The sequence below is a fragment of the Dipodomys spectabilis genome, unplaced genomic scaffold (genome assembly GCF_019054845.1).
Source record: "Dipodomys spectabilis isolate Male_0828 unplaced genomic scaffold, ASM1905484v1 ptg000002l, whole genome shotgun sequence".
Classification (NCBI taxonomy): Eukaryota; Metazoa; Chordata; class Mammalia; order Rodentia; family Heteromyidae; genus Dipodomys; species Dipodomys spectabilis.
Window position 1 is genome coordinate 41456254 of NW_024870679.1, and position 17102 is coordinate 41473355.

At 40.8% G+C, this 17102-nt stretch overlaps 1 protein-coding gene across 8 annotated transcripts in view; it reads left to right on the forward strand.

Annotated features, from left to right (window-relative positions):
* LOC122106318 (S100P binding protein) overlaps nt 1-11504 on the forward strand; it is a 32853-nt gene extending 21349 nt beyond the window's left edge. For 7 of the 8 annotated variants that reach the window (XM_042677681.1, XM_042677705.1, XM_042677697.1 and 4 more), the window contains 2 exons: nt 5896-5980; nt 10282-11504. In XM_042677681.1, the coding sequence (XP_042533615.1) occupies nt 5896-5980; nt 10282-10420 (224 nt within the window). In that variant the 3' untranslated portion in view covers nt 10421-11504. Of the gene's footprint in view, nt 1-835; nt 940-5895; nt 5981-10281 lie in introns of those variants that run through there. The other variant, XR_006147150.1, reaches the window with a different exon arrangement.
* The last annotated feature ends 5598 nt before the right edge of the window (nt 11505-17102 follow it).

Sequence of the window (17102 nt, forward strand, 5' to 3'; positions counted from 1 at the left end):
GGACTGGCACCCCTCAGAAAAGAAAATATAGCCAGGCAGTGGTGGTTCACCCTTGTAATCCTAGTTACTCAGAAGGCTGAGAGCTGAGGATTGTGGCTCAAAGCCAGACTGGGCAGAAAAGTCCAAGAGATTCTTTTTTTTTTTTTTTGGGTCCGGTCGTGGGGCCTGAACTCTGGGCCTGGGCACTGTCCCTCAGCTCAAGGCCAGCGCTCTACCACTTGAGACACAGTGCCACTTCCGGCTTTTTTCTTTTTGCTTATGTGGTGCTGAGGAATCGAACCCAGGGCCTCATGCATGCAAGGCAAGCGCTCTACCACTGAGCCACCTTCCCAGCCCCAAAGTCCAAGAGATTCTTACATCCAGTTACCACCAGAAAATTGGAGCTGGAGAGCTGAGGGACAGCACCCAGGCCCAGTTCAAGCCCTATGACTGACAAAAAAAAAAAAGAAAGAAGCCGGGCGCTGGTGGCTCACGCCTGTAATCCTAGCTACTCAGGAGGCTGAGATCTGAGGATCGCGGTTCAAAGCCAGCCCGGGCAGAAGAGACCGTGAAACTCCTATCTCCAATAAACCACCAGAAAATCGGAAGTGGCGCTGTAGCTCAAGTGGTAGAGCGCTCGCTTTGAGCTGAAGAGCTGAGGGACAGCGCCCAGGCCCAGAGTTCAAGCCCCACAACTGACAACAAAAAAAAAAATTAAAAAGAAAAAAAAAAAGAAAAAGAAAAGAAAGAAAATTTATAGACTTATAAGAAATTTCAAGACTTACCTCTATTTCTTTTCACTCAAAGATCACATTCTGAATAATACAAAGATAGTTGTTATTTATATTTTGCCCAGTTTCTAGGTGTTTACAATGAGAGGTTAAGACCCTATTCGTCTTGGCTAGAAGTGGAAGTTTCTGCTTTGATTCTTATTGGAAAATCATAGGCAGCACTGGTTATGTAAGTAGGTTCTGAATTTGCTATAACATTTAAGCACATTTGTATGTCAGTATCTGTTTACCATTTCAGAAGTGGGTTTATAAATTAGACATTGGCAGTTGATGCTTTAATCTTAGTTCCCTGAGATTAGGAGGATTGTAGTCTGAAGACAATCCAGATAGAAGTTTGCATAATCCCTTCTCAATGGAGAGCTGTACATCGTGGTTTATACCTCTTATTCTAGCTACCAACAGAAATCCTAAAATAGACGCATCATAGGCAGGAAACAAGCCCCTGTTTTAAAAATAGCACAAAAATGGCTGGAGGTGTGGCTCAGCAGTAGAGCACCTGCCTAGCACATAAGGAACTGACTTCAAACCCCTGTACCATTAGAAGAAAAAAGAGTTCTATATAATTCCTCTTCCTTTTACTATGTAATAATTGCAAAGAAATTCAAGATTTGTACTAGTCTTTTTTGTTTGTTTTTGTCGGTTGTGGGGCTTGAACTCTGGGCTTGGGCTCTCTGTCCCTGAGCTCTTCAGCTAAAGACAAGAGTTCTACAGCTTGAGCCACAACGGCAATTCCATTTTCTAGTGGTTTATTAGAGATAAGAATCTCACGGATTTTCCTGCTTGGGCTGGCTTTGAACCAGATCTCAACCTCCGTGTAGCTAGGATTACAGGGTAAGCCACCGGCACCCAGCTAGATTATTAGTCTTACTGATCTAGAAGTGATATATATTTACATTCTTGAATTCTCTTATTTGGTAACCCATGCCCCTTGGATCACAGTTTTCATTGTTGTTTTTTTAAACTTTTTTTCTTCATTCCTTCCCATATATTATATATTTTAGATAACCTGGAACAGACATATTATGTAGTTTTGTGGGGTTTTTTTGCCAGTCCTGGGGCTTGAACTAGGGCCTGGGCCCTGTCTGAGCTTCTTTTTGCTCAAGGCTAGCACTCTACTATTTAAGCCACAGCACCACTGTATCTGCCACTGTATTAGCAGTCTCAAGTGAGTGTTCTCTTCTAAAGCCCTGTTTGTGTGTTATATTCTCTCTCTTACTTTCTAATGTCCCTTCCTCTCTCATTACTGAAGTTCACATTCCAAAGGACAGTATCTGATTGATTCACTTAATAACCTGTTGGTGCTAGGCCACATTCTACTCATTAGCCAGCTGAATAATTCTATTCTTTAGTCCTCTGTCACACTTGACTGAGTAGGATCATGTGGTACAGAGTATGGTGACCTATAAAATCTTTGAGAATTTCCATAACAACATTAAAGGTTACCAATTCTGTATTATAACAATTCATTTTCCACTTATTAAAGACAGTTATTAAATTGAAATTTCCTCCACACATTAAGGTTTAGGTGAATTACTCATCTGATCACTCCTTTTATGCTAGGGCTTTTTTTTTTTTAATCCAAATTTCATTCTTAGATGAATTTCATTCTCAGTGACAAAGGACAGTTGTTGCCACCTTTAGCCACTACTTAAAATAAAACCATGGTACTGATTGTTGATCCAAGAAAGCCCATCTGCTAGAGACTATGAAGAGAAGAAAAATTTAAATGTTCCCATTCTTGTTAACATCTCTAAATTTGTAGGAAGAAGAGGTTGAAGCTATGAGCTAAAATAAAGTTGGGGATTATTAGGCCTACCTAGGTTTGAATTGTAGCATTCCCATTTGTTAGATTATAGATGAATGTTGTTGCTAAGCTTCAGTTTATTCATGAATAAGATAGAGACGGTGGCATTCTGTTACAATTTTTAGAATTCAATGACAGAGGAAGTGGCGCCGTAGCTCAAGTGGTAGAGCGCTCGCCTTAAGCTGAAGAGCTGAGGGACAGCGCCCAGGCCCAGAGTTCAAGCCCCACGACCGACAAAAAAAAAAGAATTCAATGACAGATACATGTATAACAATTAGCAGATAGCTAATATAATAGATGTTACCCAATTCCAACAATTTTGTGGAGGTTAAACTCAGAGCCTTACATGTGCTCATACTGTACAAGGGATAGGAAAGTGAATTTGTACCAATACATTGGGCAAATATTTTTTATTTATTTATTTATTTGTGTCAGTTGTGCGTGAAGCCTGAACTCTGGGCCTGGGCGCTGTCCCTCAGCTCTTCAGCTCAAGGCTAGTGCTCTACCATTTGAGCCACAGCACCTCTTCTAGCTTTTTCTGCTTATGTGGTGCTGAAGAATAGAACCCAGGGTCTCATGAATACAAGGCAAGCATTCTACCACTGAGCCACCTTCCCAGCCCTGGACAAAGAATTTTTATTTTTTTATTTTTTTTTCTCCTGGGGCTTGAACTCAATGCCTGGGTACTATCCTTGAGTTTCTTTTGTTCAGAGCTAACACTTTACAACTTGAGCCACAGCTCAAGTTTATTATAGATAAGTTTTATAGACTTTCTTGCCTAGGCTTGCTCCAAACCACATTTCTGAGATCTTAGCCTCCTTAGTAGTGAGGATTACAGGGATGAGCCACTGGTACCCAGTACCAGTCCTGGGGTTTGAACTCAGGGCCTAGGCCCTTTCTCTGAGCTTCTTTTGCTCAAGGCTAGCACTCTACCACTCGAGACAGTTTCACTTTCTGCTTTTTCTGTTTACATGGTACTAAGGAATTGAACCCCGAACTTCATGCGTGCCAGGCAAGCATTCTACTCAGCCACTTTCCCACTTCCCTATTTTTAATTTTTTTTTTTAAAAGAGATCCTGTTAAGTTGCCCAGGCTGGCCTGGAACTTATGAGTTCAGGTGAGCTTCCTGCCTTAGCCTCTCCAGTTCAGGCAAAGCATTTTCTGATCAAGAGCTACTTCCCAGCTAGGTGTGAGGTAGAAAGATCACAAGTTTAAGGCCAGCCTGGATTACATAGTTGCCCCCTTCCTCCCCCCCCAAAAAAAAGGGAAGTGTGTTTCAGATTTATATTTTATTCACAAGGAATGTGAGTAAATTTTTTTTTCCTCCAGTCCTGGGGCTTGAACTCAGGGCCTGAGCATTGTCCCTGAGCTGCTTTTGCTCAATGCTAGCACTCTTACCACTTGAGCCACAGTGCCACTTCCAGCTCTTTCTGTTTATGTGGTATTGAGGAATCAAACCCAGGGCTTCATGTATGTTAGGCAAGCCACATTCCCAAACCTGTTTTTTAAATTTTATATTGATAAAATTGAACATTCTTCCCCCCACCCCCCAAGACCAGGATTCTCACTCTGTATCTGATGCTTCAGCTTATTCAGCTGGTACTCTACCACTGGAGCCATGCCTTCGACCTCTCTTTTCATATTTTATTTACTATTTATCCACTTTTTTCTGATGAGTAAAGTAAGGCTCAAGAAGTAAAATGATTTGCTCTGGGTCACAGAGGTAATTAGTTGCATTTAAATTTTAACTCAAGACTGCCTAACTCCCAACACTTTTTCTACAAATCTTCATGAGCTTTCAGATAATTGCTACTAAAAGTTATCTTTACTAGAATCTAAAAAGATGGTCTTATAGCCTTGATTAGACTAGCTTAGTTCTTGAAAACAGTAGAGGAATGAGAAACACGTAACTAGTTAAATAAAAGTTGTCCAGGACAGTGGTCTTAGGAGTGTGGTTCTCAGATTATCAACAGCATCAACAGCACTGGAAATATGTTAAAAATTTTAATTAAGACCCACCCCAGACCAACATAATCAGAAATTCTGGAGTAGAAAACAGAAAACTTTATAATCTATCCAGCTGATTTTGATGTGTAGTTTAAGAGTCACTAGTCAGGAGAAATTGTTTCCTCACTAGTATTTTATTTCTGTTCTGGAGACTTTAGCTTAAGTATAAAATTAGCATTATTACACAGTGGCAAGTGCCTGGTGTCACATCAGGAACTAATTGAATTCTGGGTTAGTAAGCTTTTAAGGCAAGTTCACATCTCTGAGCTATAGTTTCCCCTCTGTGAAATGTTAATAACATCTATCTCTATGTAAGTTACTCTTTTAGAATTAAGTAAGAACATGTGAAGTATGCTTAGGACATTATTTGGCTCCCAGGCTTTACAGAAAGTATCCCTAGCAATTTTTCTTGCCAACAAAGAGTGTACACCTCGATTGTTCTAAACTCCTTGTTTCTTGAACATATTTTGCCATCATTTGTCTCTGGCTTTCTTATTAACATTAGCTTTTTTTTTGACACCTCAACCTCTTATATCTCTTCTGTACATCCATTAGATCCCTGCTTATAGTTTACTTCCTTTGTAGAGGGATTTTCCTAATTCCCAAACTCTCAATAGCAGCTTCTGTTTCTCCATCATGCCATTTAACCACACCTTTTTTTGTTCTTTTTTTTTGTCTGAGACCAGGACTCAAACTCAGTATCTGATGCTTTTTCTATTGGCAGGTATCCTGCCACCTGGGCCACACCTCCAACCCCTAAACCATGTTTTTGAAATCACCTTTCTACTATATTTAACCAGAGGGCAGGTACAACATATCTTTCACTAGCATGTTCTTAGGGACTAGTAAACTTCTTTTATTGTAGGAGCTAATGTTGAGTATATGAATAACAGCTGCCGTTACCGTTTCATTGTCATATAAGAGCAGCTCCTCACTTTGCCTTGAAGTTTTGGGGTTTATAATAATCATAATTAGCTACTAAGCCTAGTTCCTGGACTGGGATTGTGGCTTAGTGGTGGAGTGTTTGCCTAGCATGCAGGAAGCCCTGGGTTCAGTTCCTCAGTATCACATAAACAAAAAGGCCACAAATGGAGTTGTGGCATAAGTGGTAGAGTGCTACCCTTGAGCAAAAGAAGCTCAAGGACAGTGCCCAGGCCCTGAGTTTGAGCTCCAGGACTGGCAAAAAGAAAGACTAGTACCTATTTTTCTGTTCTGAAAGCATATGCTTTGATTTAGGCTGACATAGTAGTTTTCTAAACTGCTTCCTAACCACTATTTAGAAAACTGCTTCCTAACCACTGGTCTTTTTCACAGGTACTTCCGGGGAGCTGGATACTTTGATGGATCAAGTTCATATGCAGAACCCAGACTGGCAGCATCCTTCAGATCTTACTACTCGGTGAGTAGATAATTAGAAGAAGAAAAGGGTGGAATTTGGCTTCAGGGAAAGATGGTGGGGAGTTGGGATTTAGTTATGTATTTACAGTGGGGGGAAATGAAAGATAAGAACTGGAGTTAAAAAGCAGAGCTCTAGTAATCTTAGCAATTCAGGAAGCTGAGATCAGAGGATTGGGGTTTAAAGCCAGCCCCGGCAGGAAAGTCTGTAAGACTCTTATTTCCAATTAATCATCAAAAAAGCCAGAAGTGGAGCTGTGGCTCCTGTAGTAGAGCACCAGCCTTGAGCAAAAAAGCTCAGGGACAGCTCCCAGGGCCTAGGATTGTGTGTTTGTGCATGTGTGTGCATTTGTGCACACACAGGGACAGTGCTTAGGCTTTAAGTACACACACACACCACATACACAACCTCAGGGACACTGCTTAGGCTTGAGTACACTACAAACACACACACACACACCTCAGGGACAATGCTTAGATCTTGAGTTCAAGCCCAGATCTGGCACCAAGTAAAAGAACTAGAATGAAACCCAGGAAACGGGTTCTGATACTAGCTTTGTAATAGTTAACTGGCATGATTTTAATCAAATCACTTCACTTTTCTTGTCATCTCATCAGCAGAATAAAGATGTTAGACTAATTGATGTCAAAGATCTTTCTAATTCTCAAGTCTGGGTTCTTTATGTAGTTCAGCTTTATAGATTAATATGCAAACAGGACTGGGATGTGGCTCAAATAGTAGAGTACTTACCTAGATTAATACTCAAAGACTTTGGAGTAGGGGGATGCTTCATGTGATAGAGTACCTGCCTAGCAAGCGTGAGGTCCTAGGTTCAAACTCCATTAACTGCCAAAAGAAACCCTTCAAATTATCTTTGACTCCTTAATAATTCTGTACATTTAGTCCATCCGCAAATCCTGTAGATTCTACATATCCAGATCATGACCACTTCTCATTATTTGACCTAGATTTTGTGAATTTTCTAAATGTTCTCCCTGTTTCTGACATTGCCTGCCTACTGTTCTTAACTCAGTAGCCAAAGGAGTTTTTTTGTTTTGTTTTGTTTTGTGCCAGTCCTGAGGCTTGAACTCAGGGCTTTGGGTACTTTCTCTGAGCAATTTTTTTTTTTTCTCTCAAAGCTGGTAGTCTACCACGTGAGCCACTTCCAATTTCTTTTGGTAGTTAATTGGAAATAAAGTTTCATAAGACTTCCTGCCCACACTGGCTTTGAACCTGGTCTTCAGATCTCAGCCTCCCAAGGAGCTAGACTTATAGGAATGAGCCACCAGCATCTGGCTGCCAAAGAGATTCTTTAAAAGCATTAGTCATATTATCTTCTTTGCTTAGTTTCCTTGTGGTTTCCCATAATCTTATCTTCCTGTCCTCACAGGCCCTCAAAAATGCCTTTATGCTTTGATGTAACTTCACTAACCTCATCTCCTGCTACTTTTTCTGTTGTTCATTCAGTTCTATTTACACTGGTTTCCTAATCCCTGTTTTGTTTTTTTTTTTGGTGGAACTAGGATTTGAACCCAGGACCTTGCGCTTGATAGGCTTTCTTGCTAGAAAGGTACTCTATCACTTGAGCCCATGCCTCCTTTTTGTTAGTTATTTTAGAGATGGAATCTTACAGGCTTTTCTGCCTGAGCTGCCTTAGAAACTTAGTCCTCCTGAATAGTTAGGATTGTAGGCTTCCAGCTTCCTGCTGTTCTGTTTTTGTTTGTTTTGTTTTATACAGGATCTCAATATATACTCTAGCTCACCTTGAATTCTTAACCTTCTTATCTTGACCTCCTAAGAGCTGGATTACAGATGTGCACCATCATGCCCTGCTTCTTCATGTCTTTTAAACATCAAAATCATAGCACTTCTCAGAAAGAAAGGCAGTATAGACTGGAGGTGTAGCTTGGTGGTAGATACTTTCCTAGCATGTACAAGGTCCTGGGTTTAATCCCCATTCCTATCCCACAAAAAGAAAAAGACCATGTAATAGATTTATTATTATATAAATTTTAGAATCAGAAATGAATTAAAATTAAAACTTTTCTGTGTAATGACCTGGGCAAATTATTTAACTTGAGCCTTAGTTTCCCTACTTGTGCAAGAAGTTGAGAGTCCTTTCCTAGTATAATTTCACTAGCTTTTTCCTTTTTCTTTTTTTGGCAAGTACTAGTCTGAACTTAAGAGTCTCTTGTCCACAGCTTGCCTTCTACTAGAACCAAACCTCTAGCCTGGCTTTGTTGTTATTGGTAGTGGTGCTCATGGGGCTTGAATCCAGAGCCTGGACGCTGTCTCTGAGCTCTTTTGCTCAAGGCTAGAGCTCTACCACTTTGAGCCACAGGGCCACTTCCAGTTTTCTGGTGTTTAGTTGGAGAACTATGACCCTAGGATCTTAGTTTCCTGAATAGCTAGGATTACATGTGTAAACCATCAGGTCTAGTGGGTTTCACTAGTTTTTAGGATGATGAAATGTTTAAAGAATGAAGCAAATATCTATAGTGATAGAATAAATGTCAGGTACTGTTGTATTATTTATAGTCCTATGCTCCTTATAACTACCTATTGAGATATCTGTAAGTATAGATGTCTAGGCCCTGACTCCAAGGATTCTGAGTCATTACATCTGGGGAAAGAGCCAAAAATCACACCTTGTCACCCAGACTGACCTCAAACTCAAGATCCTTCTGGCTCAGCTGGGATTACAAGTATGTAGCACCACATCTGGCTAAGAAGCCATGTCTTTAAAAAGCTTCCAAGGGGCTGGGAAGGTGGCTCAGTGGTAGAGCGCATGCCTTGCATGCCAGAGGCCCTGGGTTCGATTCCTCAGCACCACATAAGCAAAAAGAAAAAAGCCGGAAGTGGTGCTGTGGCTCAAGTGGTAGAGTGCTAGCCTTGAGCTGAAGAGCTGAGGGACAGCGCCCAGGCCCAGAGTTCAGGCCCCATGACAGGACCCAAAAAAACAAAAAGCTTCCAAGATAGTTATTAGGATCATTTTTGGTGTTCAGAATGGATCCAGCTGGGTACCAGTAGCTCATGCTTATAATCCTAGCATTCAGGAGGTTGAGATCTGGAGGACATGACTGTGGTTATAGGGTAACAACCAAGCAAGCAAAGCAAGTAAGCATGAGGACCTGAGTTCAAACCTCAGTTAAAAAAAAAAAAAAAAAGATTGTGTATTAGGTCTTGCTTAGACCTCCAGTGCAGCCTTGTCTGCTATTATTTAGTCTTCAAACTTCAAATATGAAACTGATCTGAGAAATCGTTTCAGATTTTAACTGTGTCCTGAGCTATATGTCAATGAACTCATGTTGGAAGTGCAGGTCTGCTGCAAGCAATGAAACAGATCCTGCTATCAATGCTTCTAGAGGGAGAAATATTTTTCATTGTCCTTACTTAAACATGATTTATTCTCTCTCTCTGTATCTCATTCTTCAAGATATATCTCTGTCTTTGTGTCTGTCTCTGCCCCTCTCTCCCTCATCCCTTCTTTCCTTCTTTCCTTCTCTCTCTCTCTCTCTCTCTCTCAGATCTTGCTGTGTAGTCTAAGCTGACCTTAAATAAACCCAGCTTCTAAACATTATTTGTTTGTGTATGCCAGTCCTGAAGCTTAAATTCAGAGCATGGGCACCGTCTGGAGCTTCTCAAGGCTAGTGCTCTACCACTTGAGCCATAGCACCACTTCTAGCTTTTTCTTATTTTTTCTTATTTTTTATTGAAAATAAGAGTTTCACAGATTTTTCTGCCAGGATTGGCTTCAAAAAGCAATCCTCAGATCTCAGCCTAGGATTACAGGTATGAGCCACTAATACCTGGCTTCCTAAATATTATTGTACATTAGTTTTTTTAAGAATACTTGGTGGCACATATAATGATTAATATCTGAGGTATTGTGAGTTAGCAGGAAGTAGGATATTGCTGTCATATATTTGAAATAGTATAAAATTATGAGAATAGAAATATAAAATTAAAGCTGGGTGACAGTGACTCATGCTTATAATCCTAGCTACTCAGAAGGCTGAGATGTGAGGCTCAAGGTTCAAAGCCAGCTCAGGCAGGAAAGTCCATGAGACTCTTAACCACCAGAAAACCAGAAGTGGGGCTCAAAGTGGTAGAGCTCTAGTCTTGAGCAAAAGAGCTCAGGGACAGAGCCCAAGACCTGAGTTCAAGCACCATGACTGACAAAAAGAAAAAGAAAATTAATCTCAGTTCTAAAAATAAGAATTTTAAGAGTCCTGGCCTTTTGTGTATAAATTGCTGTTCCAGCTGAAATATGCTTCCTGTTTTTATTCTCCCTCTCTTGATAGAAATTATGCCCGGTTCCGACAGAAACCTCTGCAAAGATACAGTCTGACTCAGTGGGTTGACAGGAACAAGCGAAGCCACCATCGGTTCAAGCGTCTACCAGACTTCTATAGTCCATATGTTTCATCCCATCAGCAATGAAGGTCCTAGCCAGGGCCCTGTTCAGAGCAGCATCTCTTTTCTGCTGTTTTGTGCTTTACATATTTTGAAGTTTATTTTTCACAAAATTTTTATTTAACGAACTTGTCACCTTTTGGAAATGCCCATTGCTGACTTGAATTTTTTTGTATGAGGACCTTCCTGATTTTGTGTGTTTGTGTGTGTTTAAGCAGTGTTAAATTGATGGGTTTGTTTTGTTTTTGTTTTAATTTAAATTGACTGCCTCTTGAAGGCAAGCATTAAGCCAAAACCCAGGTTCAACAGAACATCCACCTCTGTGTAGAGGTAAAGCCTACTTCTGGTGCCCAAAAGAAGTCATGTTTTAATCTACTGTAAGGAAGAGATTCTTTACCAGGCTATGAGCCAATGTTAATTATTGCTGATGTCTTGTGAATGGATATAAGTCACTTTGTGTGAGAGTGGGTGTGTTTGCGTGCTTGCACATGTGCTGGTACTGGAGCTTGAATTGAGGGCCTTATGCTCTTGATAGGCTTTCTTGCTGGCACTCTATCTCTTGAGGCTATGCCTTCAGTTCAGCATTTTGCTGGTTAATTGGAGGTGGAGTCTCATAGACTTTTCTGCCCAGGCTGGTAGATATGTCACTTTTAATGACCCTTTTTACTTCTTAAATTTGAATCTTGGAACACTTGTCAGTATTTTAAAGTTGGTAATCAGGACATTTGAAGTAGGGTGGAGTAGGAAAAAAAATCCTAGTGAAAGGAAGAATTAAAAACATAAATCTCCTTTCTGTACCTATTAGCTGCCATTATTATTATTATTGGCTATTTTCAGTTTCTGCTAAATTTATTTTGCACATATTGTTTACAAATCTTATACATTGTTAGTTGACAGAAGACTGCTGACTAGCCTTTCTTGAATACCTTGTGGTTTTCTGATTGTCTTCTTTGCCCTTTTTTAAGATACTCCTTTCCCTCCTCCCCACCCCTAACAACTCACTTTGTTCCCTAGGGTTCGACAGATACTATTTCTGTATCATGTTAGACTTGAATATGCCATATGCCTTTTCAGATTGGCGTTCTTGTTTTCTTTATTAAAGGTTGTCCACTGATCAGCAGACCAGTGTTACTGAGGTGTCTGTTGATCTTAAGCTTCATTGTCTGCTCCCCAACCTTAAGTTTAGGGTGTTAGTCAAAGTGCTTCTTTCCTATGGAAGCCTTTGAGGAGGCACTCTTGTCTCCATCATTAGTTAATAGGTACTTTTAGACCCTGGATATTACTGTCTGTTGGTCCAGCCGCAGATACATAGTTTCACGTAATGGCTCAAGTGGGTCTAATAGAATTGTGATTGAGCCGTGCACAAATGCATTACTTGATCTTAAGGTTTGGTATTATAACCAAAGCTAACAGACTTTGTGCATTTTTCTTAATGGATATCTTAGGAGTTTGTTATTTTCTCATTATAGACATCTCTAGATAACATTTTGGAAAGTTTTGCAATCTGGCACTCACACAGCTGTTATTTACCCTGTGAAGGTGTTCATAGTTCCTGTAGCCTCTGTCTAGTTTTCTTTCATCAGCTCCATTTTTGTATGTATGTAAGCTATCTTAAAAATCCTACCCCAGTTTAGAAACTGACTTGAGAAAAGCATGGTCATTCAAGCCTCTGATAAATTAGATAGGTGTTTCTATTTACTTTTTTTATCCAGTCAAAGATTCTCTTTCCTTAGACATTTGATTTAAATTCTGTGATTACAATTCAGTAGAGGAATTCCATGCAAAAACAGTAGTCAGAATCTACTACCTTAGTTGGGGTAATTGGCATTTATGTCACTGGTCACTTCTCTAATCTGCCTGAAATTAGCCTGATGAAGTGAGACAAGCCAAACATCCACCTTTGGGACCAAAGCGTAATTCAAATTAAACATAGCTGGACTAGCTAGCATTGCAGCTGTCTTGTTCCTCACAGGTAACCCAAGGAGTGAAGGGACAGCATTTTTATTTATTTATTTTTATTTAATTTTATTTTTTGTTGTCGGTTGTGGGGCTTGAACTCTGGGCCTGGGTGCTGTCCCTGAGCTCTTCAGCTCAAGGCTAGCACTCTACCTCTTGAGCCACAGCGCCACTTCCGGTTTTCTGGTGGTTAATTGGAGATGAGTGTCTCACAGGGACTTTCCCGCCCGGGGTAGTTTCAAACTGCAATCCTCAGATCTCAGCCTCCTGAGTCGCTAGGATTACAGGAATGAGCACTGGTACCTGGCTTGAGACAGCATTTTGCTTAGGCAAACATCTGAGATGTTCTTGCCCTTCTGGTACAGGAAGGTTTTAAAACTAAATGTGTAATAGGAGTGTTGCCTTTGCCAAATCAAATGAGTGACAGGTTAACTAGAAAATGTGACAATCACATTTCCTCTTTGCTCAAATAATTCTGTTTTTCCAAAGCTTTAGCAGCTTAATTAAATCTGTTGGACTGGGGGAGGAGAGAGCTGTTCTCTAGTGGTTAACATGGTATTCTTTAAAAAGAAAAACAAAGCCAAAGAAAACTCATCTGGCATGTTTGCCTTAAGATGGTAATGGGTAGAAACTGGAGTTTTAATCTCTTTTCAAAGCTGCATATCTCTTACGTTTGATGTTTGACGTAAGTCTAGTATTTCAGGTAGATTTTTTGCTATATGTTTAAATTTGAGTAAGGGTTAGGTGCATTTAACTACTTACCTAGCTTTCTTCATCTGTGATGACATTCTCCCCACAGGGGTCTTGACAAAGCAGAGTAAAAATGTGCTATTTTTTTTCCTTCTAAAAATGGAGCCTGAAATAGCCTATAGTTTTCATCTAAAACAGGTTCTGATGTACTTGCATTGTTGTCAGGATCAGTTATGAAACGGAAGTGTAGTGCCTCCTCTTTATCATGTTTCTTCCCTTGTAGCAGTTGTGTTTAATGTCATTAAAAAGAAATAAAAGTTCTTGTCAGTGGCATATGTATTGCGGCCGTCTGTTGCAGGCTTGGGAGAAGGGTTATGTGCTTTCCTCCTTTGCGTAGGTAGGTTAGTGGGATATGGGAGTGGGGTGGCATTTAATAGAATATGGTTCTGGGAAGGCGAGGGTGCTTGCTCTCTATTCTTTTGATGGTAAATTACAGTGTTGAGAAAGGCGTTCCAGCAGTTAAGAAATGTTGAAATTGATTGGGATTTGCAGCTACATATGGTGCATGTCAGGAGTCTGACACAGGGAGAGCCTGAAATATCACTGTGCTGCTGTTTTTGCAGAGGGAGAAGGTGGCTCAGCCTTTAGCAGGAAGGCAGTGACTTGTATTCCTTCCTATGGCTGCATGGTTGGTCACTGTTACCTGCTTATCTAGAACTGGTACTGATTAAGGAAGAAGCCATTCTATTCTAGTTCAGGATATTCTTCCTTTGAAGATGTGAGACACTAGAATTAGTAGTACAAAATTAATATTGCTTTTAATGCAACTTTTACAGAAACTGCTGCTCCAAAAACCTGGGGTGAAAGTTGGATAGGTGGGTAGATGTAGGAGTATGTTCTTTAGATTCCTTAATGAATCAGAGGTTCTTGGACTTATCTTCAGGAGGAAGGATAAACGGGCAGGCACCTAGATTAGCCATTGCTGCTTTTTTTGTTTTGTTTTTGGTACAGTCCTGGGACTTGAACTCAGGGCTTGGGCATTATTCCTGAGTTGTTTTTGTTTTGTTTTGTTTTTTGCTCAAGGCTAGCGCTCTACCACTAGAGCCACAGCTCTATTTCCAGCTCTTTTTAATTAGAGTTACAAGTATCACAGACTTTCCTGCCTGAACAAGCCTCAAGCCATAATCCTTAGACCTCATCCTCCTTATTAGCTAGGATTAGAGGCATGAGCCAATGACTCCTGGCAGCCAGTGCTTTAAAAATCCCAGCTCATGCTGAGAAAATATACTTGGACACTCATTAGCCAGTTAGTCTATAAGCTTTTTATTTTTATTTTAATGCAGGATCAATGTAAATCAGGCTGACTTTGAACTTACTATGTAGCCCCAGCTGGCCTTGGACTTAGAATCTTCCTGCCTTCCAAATATTGGGATTATGGGTATGAACTACTATGCCCAGCTATGTTTTGTCTAATATATATATTAGATAAATATGTATTCTGATATTATCCAGGCAAAGGCTCAATATAAATATAAGTACTCAGCTAACTGGTATTCTCAATCTGTGATACACTCTCTTTTTTTTTTTTGTCCATTGTGGGCTTGAACTCGGGGCCTGGGTGCTGTCCCTCAGCTATTTAGCTCAAGAAGGCAAGCACTCTACCACTTGAGCCACAGCACCACTTCCGGTTCTCTGTTGGTTTATTGGAGAAAGTCTCACAGACTTTTTCTGCTCAGGCTAGCTTTGAACTGCAATCCTCAGATCTCAGCCTCCTGAGTAGCTAGGATTATAGGCATGAGCCACCCTTGGCCGGCTTCAATCTGTGCTACTCTGGACCTATACATAGTCATTGTATTCCTGATGCAGATGATCCTTTAATAATTTCCTTTTTAGCAGTGTATTACTACTACAGCCTCAAAGGTTTCAGAGACCAGACTGAGTTCTCTGAAACATCAGTGTCCCTTATCCTCAGTTCATTTCATGTTATTGGAAAAATGAAGAGAAAAAGCGAAAATGGGCCTTCTCTGAAAGAATGAGCTCATTCTCTAACAAGCTCACTATGAGCTTTTATAGAACAAGAAAATCCAGCCACCTAAAACTAGAAAGCACATTCCTCTGTTTTTCTTAGTATTAGCCTGCTTTTAGAAAAGCATAATTATCCCCAAGCTAATTCCAGAGTATATCAGAGGTATGCACCTGTCAGGAAAAAATTTCCACTTGTCACAGGAAGTGTCAGCTGGTCAGAGTTGGAATTCCTTAATGAACAAGCTTCTGCCTTGTCATTCCTCTCTGCTCATCCAGTATGTGTTGTTCCCCCCCCCCCCCCCCACTAACAACTGGAACATACCATAAACAGAAAACTGAACTCCACAGTGCCCACTGAGGTAGAATATAATCTTTTGTATACATTTTCAAGCAGTCTTGAAGTGTTACATCACTCAGGAACGATTTGTGTACAAAGATTTCTCAATTTTGCTTCAAGCTAGCCATATTTGTAGTTTGGGGTTTTTGTTTTTGTTTTTTGCCATGCTGAGATCTGAACTCAGAGCTTTGCACTTTGCCTTGAACCCCTGGATATTTACTTACTGGTGGGGCTGGAGCTAGGGAAAACAAGGGTGTCTCATTTATAGAAGCAATTTGTCCTTGAGGGTACTTCTTCAAAGCTAAATCCAAAAATTGTCAAGTGGATTAGGAGAATGAGAAAGTAGAAGTCTGAAATGTAAATGGATTAGTGAGATATTCCGTCTTCCTGCAAAGGATTGTGCTAGAGATCTTAAAAAATGGATTCTAGAGTCTCATTCTGGGAAGCCAGGCATCAGAGGACAGGTGTAGGAGGAGGAAGGATTCCTGCTCCAACAGTCTTAACTCCTCTCAGATCCTAGCGCTCTTTCGAGGAGGGAAACTCTAGTAGATGGGTAGGCTCTTGGAATGCTCTCTTTGGACCCTTCTCTTGGTAGAAAGAGAATGAACCAATAAGGTCTCCTGCCTCTCCGTCCAGCATTCCTCCCACAGGCCTGCTGTGTTTGGCAAGTTAGGTGTCTTCCATTTCAAAGAACTGCCTGGTCCCTTCTCAGCATGTGAGGAAATCTCTGCAGAGCTGTGTGAGAAGTGAGTGGTGAAGGGATAACATCCCTGGTCATTGCTGCAGGGTTTGACTTTGCAAATACAGTTGATTTAGGAAATGCACAATCCTCTTTCATTTAGGGAGACAATGAAAGGAAAGTTTGCTTTATCTATGCTAGGAGTGCTGGTTACTCCTCTCTTTTGCCCTTTATAGTAAAGTTGAGTACTGGAAACCTCCATTGCAGAATTCCCCAAGCCCCACTGACATCTCTCTAACAAGTGATGGTCTCTCCATCATTTGGACACAGAGGGTTGTGTCTAAGATTTGGCTTGGAGTTCTGTGTGCTCTTCAGTTTCCTGCTTTCCATCTGCTTTAAGAATCTTTTAAACAACCTACCCTTTAAGTTCTGCTCATCTGACATTGTGTCTCCAAGTTCTTCATGGCTCTGAACAAGAATGTTCGAGGTGCCCCATTTACTGGTTAGCTCATAGGCTAATGGCACCATTACTCTCTGCCTTTCAGTTTGCTGTTGGATGCTTAATGATGTTCCTTTAACAGCCCAGAACAGCATGCTGTGAATACTGAACTTCAGAAAGCAGCCTTTGTAATTCTTTACCCCTACTTTACCCCAGGGAGACAGGAATTGTATCCCTTTGGCAGGAGAAATCACCCAGCCTATCCAAAGAGGAAAACCCCTTTGTTTTCAAAAAACAAGCACCAGCCTGCATACCTATGCTGTGAGGCAGCCCCAGCTGGGCATGGGGGAGCCTCATAAAAAAAAAGGATGATGGAGCAGCTATTTTCTTCTACACGTGCACCCCCATCTGTTCGAGAATTCCCTTCCAACTCCAGCTTGGCTGGCAGGCATGTCCCTAAGAAGCTGCAGGCCAAAATGGAAGAGAACTGATTCCCTCCTCCACACATCCTGACTTGCTGCCAACTGCCAGAAAAAGAGGGCAACATTTGGGCATTTACCAGAAGACAAGGATGTGCCTTTTC